The 11,899-nt window shown below is 46.8% G+C and overlaps 4 protein-coding genes across 4 annotated transcripts; all 4 read left to right on the forward strand.

The window, feature by feature from the left end:
- Positions 1-407: 407 nt before the first annotated feature.
- EDB91DRAFT_1004058 (uncharacterized protein) lies at positions 408-975 on the forward strand (the record flags this gene model as incomplete). Its single annotated transcript, XM_041312280.1, has 3 exons — positions 408-600; positions 650-876; positions 925-975. Coding segments are annotated over 3 exons (471 nt in total), but the record flags the coding sequence as incomplete, so codon positions are not given.
- A 2,367-nt stretch (positions 976-3,342) lies between these two features.
- EDB91DRAFT_1078998 (uncharacterized protein) lies at positions 3,343-7,185 on the forward strand (the record flags this gene model as incomplete). The annotated part of the gene is given in 15 exon segments (XM_041315073.1): positions 3,343-3,438; positions 3,608-3,782; positions 3,858-4,033; positions 4,095-4,211; positions 4,335-4,371; positions 4,707-4,933; positions 4,953-5,284; positions 5,407-5,489; positions 5,561-5,769; positions 6,091-6,187; positions 6,250-6,267; positions 6,325-6,395; positions 6,517-6,536; positions 6,622-7,042; positions 7,090-7,185. The coding sequence occupies 15 exon segments, from the start codon at positions 3,343-3,345 to the stop codon at positions 7,183-7,185; spliced, it is 2,175 nt and encodes a 724-aa protein (XP_041180876.1).
- Positions 7,186-7,616: 431 nt separating this feature from the next.
- On the forward strand, positions 7,617-9,931 carry EDB91DRAFT_1244673 (uncharacterized protein; the record flags this gene model as incomplete). Its single annotated transcript, XM_041322437.1, has 3 exons — positions 7,617-8,344; positions 8,429-8,770; positions 9,550-9,931. The coding sequence occupies 3 exons, from the start codon at positions 7,617-7,619 to the stop codon at positions 9,929-9,931; spliced, it is 1,452 nt and encodes a 483-aa protein (XP_041180877.1).
- Positions 9,932-10,780: 849 nt separating this feature from the next.
- Positions 10,781-11,230, forward strand: EDB91DRAFT_1047521 (uncharacterized protein; the record flags this gene model as incomplete). The annotated part of the gene is made up of 1 exon (XM_041313329.1): positions 10,781-11,230. A coding segment is annotated over one exon (450 nt), but the record flags the coding sequence as incomplete, so codon positions are not given.
- Positions 11,231-11,899: the final 669 nt, after the last annotated feature.

Raw genomic sequence — 11,899 nt, forward strand, 5'->3', positions numbered from 1 at the left:
AACCTTGACACGGGCTTCGTGCTTGGCTTTCAATATCTCGTTATGGTCTCACCCAACCCTATCGCTGGGCCATCCACTCCAACCTCTCACAATACGCAGCACAAACTCGTCACTTCTTCAATGGTGAAGAGGAGGCAGCAACTGCAGCAAAGCAGCAACTTTCATATTCCTATAGCCCCCCACTACTCGTACTTCCTGGAAGAAAATGTCTTACACAACAATCACTCAACAATCTAGGAATGTCACAGCAGCAACAGCCTTTCTGCGGTGCCGATTCTGCTAACCAGCATGATAGCCCATTCACTGGGAATATTTTAGACCGTGAAGAATGCTCGTCTTTCTACAGCTCACTACACTACATCTCCAATGCTGATTCAATCCTACCTTCCCGCTTGAATGGCAGCCAAAAGAAGATGAATCAGTGGCGACGCTGGACAACCGAAGTCATTCCTTCCTTGATCGCTCCATACCTTGCATACTTGCACAAATCAACCTCTCTTCACGATCGAATTGAATTGCAGCCAGACGAAGTTGCTGCCTTTCAGTGCAAATCCTCTTGTCGAGGGAGGGTTCTCGAGATCATTTGCGTACTCTTCAATCGTATGTCTCTCTTATTACCTGAGTTATTGGTTGGCTGATAATATTGTAGATATCGAGATATTACAAATTGATTGCTGCGCTTGCGCGCCTGCTCCCCTTCAGCTCCTGTCTCGCGGTTACTTTGCCTGCGCTCCCATCGCTCCTTCCCTTGCTGTCAACCTTCAGTTGCTGGAACTTGTCAAGACGTTGTTCGTACAAATCACTCCCAACACAACTGCTTGGTGCGAAACACTCGAGGTCTTTCTGGCTGGCTGCGGGTATCACCTTACCACCAAGGTGAGTCGAGCGCCTATACTGAGTTCTGAAGGATCAATATCTTTATAGGATAATCTTTGTCATCGGTTTGGTAACAGTTATCATTGGTACTCTGTACTCTGCATGAGTGCTGAAGATCACTTGTCCAATCTCATTGGAACTCATTGCCCACTTTCACCACTGTCAACTGAGGGACTAACATGTCCAAGTGACTATCTAAGGTCTCATTGTCTGATTTGTTTTGGCTTGGATGATTGGCGAAAAAGTAGAACCCTTAATCTCAAGTAAGTTGTTTCAATATTAGGAACTAAAATAATTCTAAATTATACAATAGACCTGACATCCATACTTGTATTGACACATGTTTCACTCAAAAATGTTCAGCGGACCAATGTGGGGGAGGGCCAGATCCCTCAGACCCAATCAGATCAGTTTTCCTTTCAGATGATGAGGTGACATCGATGGAGGTCCATGTGCGGAGTTGTTGCGGCAGACCCCTTGATCGGGGTCGCAAGAGAAAGCAACCTGTAGCCACAGAAGAGGAGGGGGATGACTACGAGGATGCATGCAAGTCCCAACCTCTGTGCTAGATGGCTGCGGTGAATATTTTCTTGCCGCTGATGAGAAATGCAAAAAGGCTAGCACCCAATTTTTTGCAGATACAGGGGTGATGGCCATGTTATGTCGGCACGATCGTGTATTATGGCTCACCAACATGACGTCGGCGGGAGAAAAGCAGCACTACGCTCTTGCTTTGATCAAGAAGCTTTTCAACAATCTCCCTACCGATATGACCGTTGGCCTCCTGTATGACATTGGCTGTCAGCTTCATTGAAGTTGTCTCAAGTACCAACTCCTTGATGATGTGGTTCTTCGCCATATAACTTTTGCAATATCAGTCTTCCACACTTATGGCCACCAATGGGCATGTCAAATTATATACCATCCTCGCAAGTGTGAAGGCTTTGGCCTTTCAGATGGAGAAGGTTGCGAGCGTTTATGGAGTGCGCTCAAACACCTTATTGCTCCACTACGCGTTTCTGGGGTGAGTGTTCTCTGTTTTGAGAATGGTTGCATACGGGCTATAGCCGCTCATGACCATATTTACCATGGTTGTATTATTCATTTACCCCTGACTATAAACTACATGTTTGCTACTTACTGACCGCCTTTTCAGTTTCATCAGTGACTTGTTGTCCTCGACACTCAAGTCCGGCACCTAGATAACAAGAACCTTAGTTTATATGGCAACTGGTTGAGCTGGAGGTGGAATAACTGCGTCAAGAAGAAGAGTACTGCAGCACAGGCACTACGTGAGCTTTCAGTTGATGAGACCTGTGTACGAGAGGAATGGAAATTGCAAGTTGAATATCAGACGAAAGTGTCAATTTAGCCTCACTTGCAAATTTTTTGGGTCCACTTCGAAGGCACTTTAAATATGCTCAGTCAATTGAGGACTTACAATGCCCTATAAGGCATGCCAACCAAAAATAACTTGAGCAGGAAGGCCCAGATAGTAGTATAGAGGTAGATGGGAGAGCCCAACCAGTGTAATTTGGGTGAGTGGGAAGGCCCAGATAGTAGTAGATAGGTGGACGGGAGAGCCCATCCAGTGTAATCAGGGTCAGCAGGTGAGCCCAGATAGTAGTGGACAGGTAGATGGGAGAGCCTAACCAGTGTAATTAGGGTCGGCGGGAAGGCCCAGATAGTAGTAGAGAGGTAGATGGGAGAGCCCAGCCAGTGTAATTTGGGTGAGTGGGAAGGCCCAGATAATAGTAAATAGGTGGATGGGAGAGCCCAACCAGTGTAATCAGGGTCAGTGGGAGGGCCCAGATAGTAGTAGACAGGGAGTCGGGAGAGCCCAACCAGTGTAATCAGGGTGAGCGGGAGAGCCCAGATAGTAGTAGACAGGTAGTCGGGAGAGCCCAACCAGTGTAATGAGGGTGAGTGGGAAGGCCCAGATAGTAGTAAATAGGTGGACGGGAGAGCCCAAACAGTGTAATTAGGGTCAGCAGGACAGCCCAGATAGTAATGGATGACTTCCCATAGGCAAAATATTCAGAATAGAATATTTCCGATTTTGTAAAACAATGGGACATCAAGTTTATTTTTAAATCTATACAATGATATTCAACCATAGGCCAACTACATACTAGATATTAATCCTTGATAAATGGATGATTTCATATATTCTCTTCTGAACGATGATGAGGTGGACATCTTCAAGACAAACCACCTACCACTCCCTCCTCAAAGTGTGTCTCACAAACATTATATATGCTAGCAAGGGTCAGTTTTGTGGTATATCTCAAAATCGTGGTTCAAGCGCATAGATCGCCCTTAAATACCTAGTACTACTCCTTCTATGAATGTACAAATTGTGAATTTTAATGCCGTCAAAATGTTCTAAAAGGACCCCTATCACTCTGATTTATGATGGGAAAGCCCATAAAATAAATGCTCTGGGATATCCTAGAGACATGCCAAATGTATCCCGGATGGGACTGGGAAAGATCACAAATGGGTACTAGGGATAGCCCAAATACTGCATTCAGAGTGGGCCAGGACATCCCAGAACATAGGGTAAAATAATGGGAATACCATCCTAGAAGACACCTACTAGGTCCTTTGCTAGCCACAAACACATAGACCTAAGAGGTCATTTTAAGTGGTTGACTGAAGTGTGGTTTCCTACGGACACTGGCCCCTTTGACCCGAAAGTGCTCAAGGCTAGCAACTACGATGAACTTAGAAGACCAAGTTGCGAGTCTCCCTGCCAGAGGAACATCGACTAATTGCCTTGCCGGATTTGAGAGAGGGTACTTTCTATCGAGTCAGTAGCAGCGGAGATAGGACCGTGATCTCTAGGAGAGAGTTCAAACGTTGGGCACACTGGTGCAAGACGAAGCGTGAGCAATTGCCCTCAGGTGAGGTATGTTTGCTATTCCAGGACATATCGGACGATCCTGCTGAAGCCCCCATCACTGATGTGGATTTGGCAGCACATCATACTGAGTTCTCCCAAAACGAAGGAGAATTGTCCCCTGCTCACGCTGTGGAGGAGATTGTACCAGACCACAGCACACATGAGACCTTGCCAACCGCCCTCTCCCAGAAGGCATTAGACCTTGCGAATAGTTTTCTGTCCTCTATCATAGCTGAACCGACAGCACGGACTGTGAGGCACCACAGTCCATGTGCACCTTCCCTGCCTGGCGATGAACGAGTGATGCTTCAAGAAAGCGGACCCTCCAGGAAGTGCACTCTCTCTACTAGCGCTTCTTCAACTCCTGAGGCCAAGAGGTATTGTGGAGTCTTGGGCAATCAATGACCCACCCAACACGAACAACTCACCAGTGAGCCACCGGCTTTCCTCTAAGACTTTCCACTGCCAGATGTTGGCGTGTCCCCCTCGTCCACCCCCGAGGTCCTGGATGACACTTGTTCATCAATGGACAAGATCCAAAATGTTGTCGCAGTTTCATCCGCACCCATACCCCAACCACTTTCTCAGTTGTAAGTCTTAATATTTTCTTATGAGACCTTGCAGCACATTAATGACACTTACAGGATAAACGAGTTGCAACTCACCAGTCCACCAGTCTCCATAACCAGTGTCACTTTCCCCACCATTCCAGCCCAGCATATGGGCTAATTAATCAAGACATTTTGATCAGCCATACGCATCACCAATGACATGTCCGTCAATCCCAGCACCTCCCCAGTGGATTCCATACCAGGCCTGCTTAGATCTGGAGCACCCTACCGACTTAGGGTGCCATTTGGAAATGTGACACCTGAATCGCTTGGCCCCTGACCGGCCTATCTAGCCACTTGTGATCAGTATATAGGCTTCAATCTTCAGAACCCCTGGTACTGGGACGCTTACACGCTTAGAGTCACACAATTGCTCAAGAAACTGTTCGCTTATCACTTTTTGTCGCTCGGAGGAATATTGTGGCGGTTAGCTCTTCAGTTCGGTCCAGCTGACCTCATTGCACAGGCATTAGCAGGCTGTTCTTCATATGCTACTGCCTGGCAAAGTGGGGACATGTCTGACAGGCTTTGTAATGACATTGTAACACCAGCGGAAATAGGTGTCCTTCTCAGTTGCAATCACACAGGAACGGTCTCTTGTTGGCCCCCTTATGATCTCTGGGATGCATCCATTCAGTGGAAAGGGTCCTGGTCAGACAATAATGAGTCGTGGTTCCAATCACACCTCTCCAGTCTCTCAGCTTCTCACCATGACGCCCCCAAAAACCACAAAGAATGGAGAAAGCACTTCAAGCTGGCTCCAGCAACCATATCAGATAATCCAGCCTATCGCAGGTCTAACACTGTCACTCGTCACGTGTTCAGCCAACTGGGGTACTCTAGAGATTGCAACCCCTGCTGGGACCTGGCACAATACAATGCTTAGCACCGTGTGGGTCTTGAAAGTTGTATAATGTTACTCTACCGTATATATGTATTAACAAATACCAATGCTACATTTGTGACTTCCCGTAAGGTTTTACAGACAAATTTCTGTTAATCCTCATGTCTTAGCCAAATAGCCGCGCTGGATTTGGAAGGTAGCTGTCAACCCATTGCTCTCACACCTGTCTGTAAATTTGCCAATCTGTGGAGGGGTAGGTACCCCTCTGTAAATCATCATAACACATGAAATGTCTGATTCGGGTAATTTTCTTACTCTTTTTAGATGGTTTGCTCACGGAATTGTCGTCCGGATCATTGGTATTGTTCCCAGTCCATCGTCTTGCAGAGTTCTTACGGTTTACAGATTCTGTCCGTAAATTAGCCAATATTGAGCAGTCAAACTTTTACAGACAAGCTTGTTTCTGTAAATTCTTACGGGAAGTCACCCAAATGATCCCCAACACCCACTTTAGTGGGAGAAAGTTTGTCCAGGTACCTGTACACTGAATCGCAGGAAAACCTTATGTCAGCAAGTTTCTAGACAATTCTTAATGATTATGTAAACTATTTTCGGGTTATGGCACAACTTTACATAATTAGCTCTGACTGGCACTGACAGACATGCCTTGTACACATATCTTGGAACAACAATGTTCCTGGATTCTAAACTTCTGTTCCCCGTACCCATAATATTGTCTGCACAGGGTCGTCTTTGAACAGCCATCTGGAATTCCGAGTCACGGTCATCTAATACCAACCCAACCACTCGTCGTCACAGTCAGCCTGCTCATTCATCTCCCTGTTCATACTAAGGTACTGGAGATAGGCCGTTTGAATCGTCAGAACAACACAAAGCGGGAGGGTGGGTTCAATATTGCACATAAATTCTCCATCCGAGATCATATCAGACGTATGTACATCAAGCCTCTCATACCATATCGTTGAGACTCAGTCTGATGCTGTATGACTCAGAAACCACGAATCTCATGTGTAGGTTTACATCTTAAATTCACTCTATTTCCTTGATAAGAAAATTGCTTGAATCAGACATTTCGTGCGCGACGATTTACAGAGGGGTACTTACCTACCCCTCCACTGATTGGCAAATTTACAGACAGGTGCGAGAGAGCAACAGTTTGACAGGCATTGACAGCTACCTTCCAAATCAAGCTCGGCTATTTGGCTAAGGCATGAGGAATAATTCTGCTCCAACACCTACTAGTATGAAGCCTGTTCCAGCTTCGCAACCAGCTTTACAGGTAAGTCGCAACAATGTATTTCAAGACATGAGTCTCACAGAGATTTTTGTTAGTTTCTTAGCATGTTCAACAATACTACTAATAGCACACGAGATGCTGCCGGTGACACGCCACCAGAGTCTCCTCCATCCTCCAGCGAATCTCAGACTGCCTCACCATCCTCTGATTCTGTCCCACTACCAGGCACCTTGACACTCACATTTCTTGCGGCAGCACTGAGCAATGCATCGCTTGAAGGTGCGCCTCCAGGCATTTCACCATCCACTCAGGCTGCTACGTCTACAGGAGAAGTTCCTGTCCAGTCTGGCAAGAAAAAGAGAGGTCTGACAAACCCAAACAACCTTTTCAAGCCGAGTTCGGGATCAACAACAGCACGCAACCTCTGTGGTATCGAATGGCAAGCCCAACGCAAGATGGGCACTGTCACAGAGTTCACAACACACTGGAATAGCCTCACTCCCCAACAGAGAGAGCCCTACGTCACTCGCTTGAAGCTTGCCGACACTGTAAGTCTTTCTTTCTTCAGTGATATCATAATCTTATTCAACTGTAGGCCAATCTACTAGCGTCAAGCATAAGCCTTGCCTCCGATGACTCTGCCCTCAATGCAGGCAACAGCATAAGTCATGTGAGGCAGGTGGATCATTGATCATCCAGATTCCACATCCACAGGCATTGTTCACTCGCAATTGCCGAGCAAGATTTGTGATGTTTGTGGATCATAGTTGTATATCCACAAGTATTGATCACTGACAATCGCCAAACAAAATATATATATGGACTGCAAGCCTTTCCCTCTCACTTTAGTTTACCTTTTGCATCTACACAAACTCTTGGAACAATGATGTTCCTATACTTTCAGTCACTCATCGCCCATTCATTTCTTCATTCTCCCCTCATGTTAGCCTTGTTGATAACCTTGGAACGACGATGTTCCTGGGCTTTCAATCACTCATTGTGAATTTGTTTCTTCATTCTCCCCCCACGTTAGCCTTGTCAATAACCTTGGAACGACAATGTTCCTGGGCTTTCTGTGACTTGTCATGAATTTGTTGATTTGTTCTCCCCGACATTATCATGATGTCCAATGCGCGTAGAGGACAACATTCTCAACTTCAGCGATTGGTAGACGAACAATCTTCGTGGTGGAGAGTGACCAGTAGGAAAACCAATGGTCAGGAGTATGTTTGGGTAGTCATTAATGCGATACACCCAAGGGTAGGACCAGCCCCTCCGCGACCTGACCAGAGAACGGACAAAACGCTCAGCAACAGATTCCTTCAAGACCATGACTGGTCAACCACTCCAGACCACTGGGACATCTCGAGGTCATACCGACCATACATTCCTGACTTGCCAAAAACTCAACTGTTCTCGGATAGCAGTTGGATCACTACTGCCTGGCCTCTAGGGAGTGATTGGGGGATTTCAGGGCCTGGAGGCTGGCACTTATCTTTGGAGATGCGCACTAAGCTTCTGGCAACTCGAGCGAATGCTTACATGCTCGTTGGCGCAATCATTTCAGATTACAAGCCTCAGTACATTATCCCCACAGAGTTGAGGTTGGATTGGATAGACAACTCATTCCCATCCAAAGAGGTGTTAGCTGCACAAGTTGGTGACGCGCGCCGACACATACTGGACCAATATGGGTTCATAGCCTACAACTTGCGTCAAGACCCGCGTTGGCGCACACACCCTGGCTTGCAGGTGCATGTACTCAGGGTGACCAACACTGGCCTTGATTCCTGTTGGCATGTCGGATGCATCATGGATTTCAAGAGGATGGATTTTTTCATTTTGGAATTGTATGAACTCATCTCTCATGATGTTCCCGTACACTACCAGTGGTTCCCTGCTGATGCTGGACCTTTTGACCCATGAGCACTTAGGGCCAACAACTATGACTTCATTCAGAACATAAGGCGGACTCAAGTCGAATGGCAGCGGTCTACAGCGGTGCAAAGTGCCAACTCTATGGATCCTCCAGCCGTCCCTCCACCTGCACAAAAGAAGGCGAAGTACTTCAAAGCTAGCAGGAGGTTCAAGACCGACACATGGGAAGAAATCTCAAAAAATGCATACAAGGAGCTGTTGAATTGGTGCATGGTGGAACATGTGAGGCTACTGACGAGAGATGTATTCGTTGCCTACAAGTATGAAGGAGCAGATGAGGAATACATTGTGCCTGTGGGATCTGTCATCAGCGCAAAGGAGACTCAGTGGCTGCCTATGTGCTTGGGATAGCGGCTCAACCGAATGTAAGTTTCTCGACCCCACATCTAAGAATCTTGAAACTGATGAACTGTTGTGGGTACAACAAGTGCAGCTGGTGAGAAATCAATCTACTACACAGTTGGGTCTTGGCTGCCTGCTGCCTCGCTTGGGAACAAGTGTGTTCGACCCTTAAGGGGATTGCTACTGGGGAATACTAGTCTCTGTCTAAAGCGACCCTATAGGATGAAAGATCCACAAAAGCGGATGAAACGGATAGGATGCGAAATGTACGGATTCGTCGGATGGAGTGGATGGCACTTGCGGATCGGACAGGATGCGAATCAAAGTCAAAGGAAGTTCATTAAAGGTTGGATGGATAGTGGGTATAAGTCAAAGCGACCTTCTGGTAAGGTGCAGGAAAAGTGGGAGGAAGTTACATGAAGTAAGTATTTTTCAAAACCCTCCATGCTTATAGGGTACAGTATTTTCAAGGAACATAGATATATAGGTAGCGAGTCTAGACCGTGCCATAAGCTATCCAAAAAATACTGGAGTGTGAGAAGATATGTCTGTGTTCAGTCAGTAACAAGAAAATGCGTGTGAGTACGTACCAATGAGGTAGAATGGACGTGGACAGGACAGATGCGTCGGATGCGCAAGCTATAGGAGGAGATCCGAAGGTATCCGCATGTCATCCGAAAAGCGGATGTGTATTGGATGGAATGGATAGGTGTCGGATGGACGTCAGATGGACGCCTGATGCATCGGAAAAGTGGTGGATACGAGCCTAGTGTAGGGATACTCCCTACACCGTGAAGCCCATTTCTGCTGTCATCAACACAAAGGAGATGGCTGCCCATACACTTGAGCTGGCGGCTCAACCAACAGTGAGTTCCTCCACTCACACAGTTGAGAACATCGAAATTGATGAACACGTGAAGATGGTTTCCACCCCATCAGCAGCAACGCTAGCCCTGACGACAGGGGAGTCCTCTTCTTCAGTGCAGAGCGGACTTGGGCCTGCCAAAAAGGATTCTCCTGCAGCAGCAACACCTACCGCAGAGCCCTCCACTTCGGAGCACAGTGAACCTGCACCCATCACAAAGGGTTCACTTGCAGTAGCAGGATCGATTGCTGTGACTGCCACAGAATCATTGATTCCTGAGAAGCACAGTTGAAGCCAATGTTCAGTGACTCTGCACGCAATGGTGCCTAACATCGTCATTCGCGCGCGGTCAAGATCCTCTGGGGCTGAATCCGCTGTCTCCCTAGGAGAAGAAGACAATGTCCCCTTTTCATTTGGCTCTCATGTAGCTCCTCAGGCACCTGATTATACTCCTGTTTCACCCCGCTCCCCATCACCGTCACTTGCAGTTACAGTTCCACTGCTGGCACCATCATCTTCATGCCTCCCACCCCCACATCATCAGAAATGCCTGGTGTTCCTTGATGATTATTCCTCCAGCTCGAAGAAGCGCACGATCTCGTTTGTATCATCTCCATCTGGAGCTGGAGAGAATAAGAGACCACGGATGATGGCACCCCCTACGTCCTTGCGCCCAACCCTGATGCAGAGGCTTCACGATGTCATCATGACTTTCCCTGCAGCCTCACCCCTTGTGCCTGAGCCCTCTCCACCTCAACAGCTCCCACCGGCACAAGTTCAAATCCTCCCGGTTCGAGCAGAAGTGGAGCTACCACTTATCACAGAATCTTACCAGGCCGATGAGCTGCAGATCGATGGGCCAGTGTTCATAATGGGGATCACCTTCCCTGCGGCTCCAGTGCTGCGTTTGGGGTGTTTGACTACAATGTTCTGATCTGCCATCCGGGTCATCTACGATCAGCTTCTCAACCCAAACACGTTTCCAGCAGACTCTTTACAAACTCTGCTAAGATCTGGGGCACCGTTCCGAGTCTTTGCACTGTTACCCAACACGGCGCCCCAACAGCTGGCAGTCACACCATCGTATCTATTGAGGAGGAACGTGTTTCAAGGATTTGATCTAACAAATCCAGGATACTGGAACATATACACATCCCAGGTTAGGGAACTTCTCCATCACCCATTTGCTCGCCATTTCCTCATGCTTGGAGGGATCCTGTGGTGCATGGCCTTGCAATTTGGCCCTAATACACTAGTCCAAGAAGCGTTGGCGGGTCCCTCCTCAGCCGTCACGCTATGGGGAAGTGGCAAATCGGTTGGCAATCTTTGGGAAGACTTCATAACCCCCGAGGAAATAAACACTTTGCTGGGTCATAGTCATTCAGGCTCGGAGAGTTGCTGGCCTCCCAACGACCTTTGGGATTCTTCCAAGAAGTGGAAAGGGTTTTGGTCAGATGCTGATGAAGCGTGGTTCCAGTTACATCTGGCGAACTTGTCATCCGGGAACCTTCAAGCACCCAAATCCCAGAGAACTTGGAAAACTTCCTTTCAACCAGCAAAGTCGGACGTGCAAGAGTTGTTCAAAAATTAGGATACGATAATGTTCGCACCCCAACTTGGGACCTATAATCAGTAGAATACGAATTACCTGAGAGGGGGGGGGAAACTTTATGACGGTCATGATTTAGGCCAGCACCTACTACATACATCATTGTACTTACTATTACTCTTGCATATTATCATTTGTTTCTGTACGCTAGAAAATAAAATCGATATTGCATCTTGTATTTCATCCAAAATATTCTCAGTGATGGTATCCCAAGATACAAGACAGGAAATGGCAAACAACAAGTCGATTGCAAGATGTGCATCATCGACCATAATACCAAAGTGTCTCTCCAAGTGATCACATCTCAGGGTGGCAGGCCATAGTTAAAGTCTTTTAGTTCTTTCTAGTCATATGAGTCTCCACAGCATGAGTGAAGCCAGGCATTACTACGTCTGTATTTGCCTGCGCACATGAAAATCTCAAATTTTTAGCCTACAATTTGCCCCTCACCACACCCGAATTTCAGTAGAAGTTAAAACATATTTTATTAGAGCTTGTATTAGTCATACTACATAACAAATAATCTAAACAAGTTGTGATTTGCTTGATTATATAATGTCATATTTATCCATTGTTGCTACCATTTGGATATCTCTTGTGGATCTCTTGTCCACTGCTTGCTTTTCACTTGCTTGGATTAATCTTGGGATG

Source organism: Suillus paluster (genome assembly GCF_016628075.1).
Source record: "Suillus paluster strain FC165 chromosome Unknown EDB91scaffold_8, whole genome shotgun sequence".
NCBI classification, from domain to species: domain Eukaryota; kingdom Fungi; phylum Basidiomycota; class Agaricomycetes; order Boletales; family Suillaceae; genus Suillus; species Suillus paluster.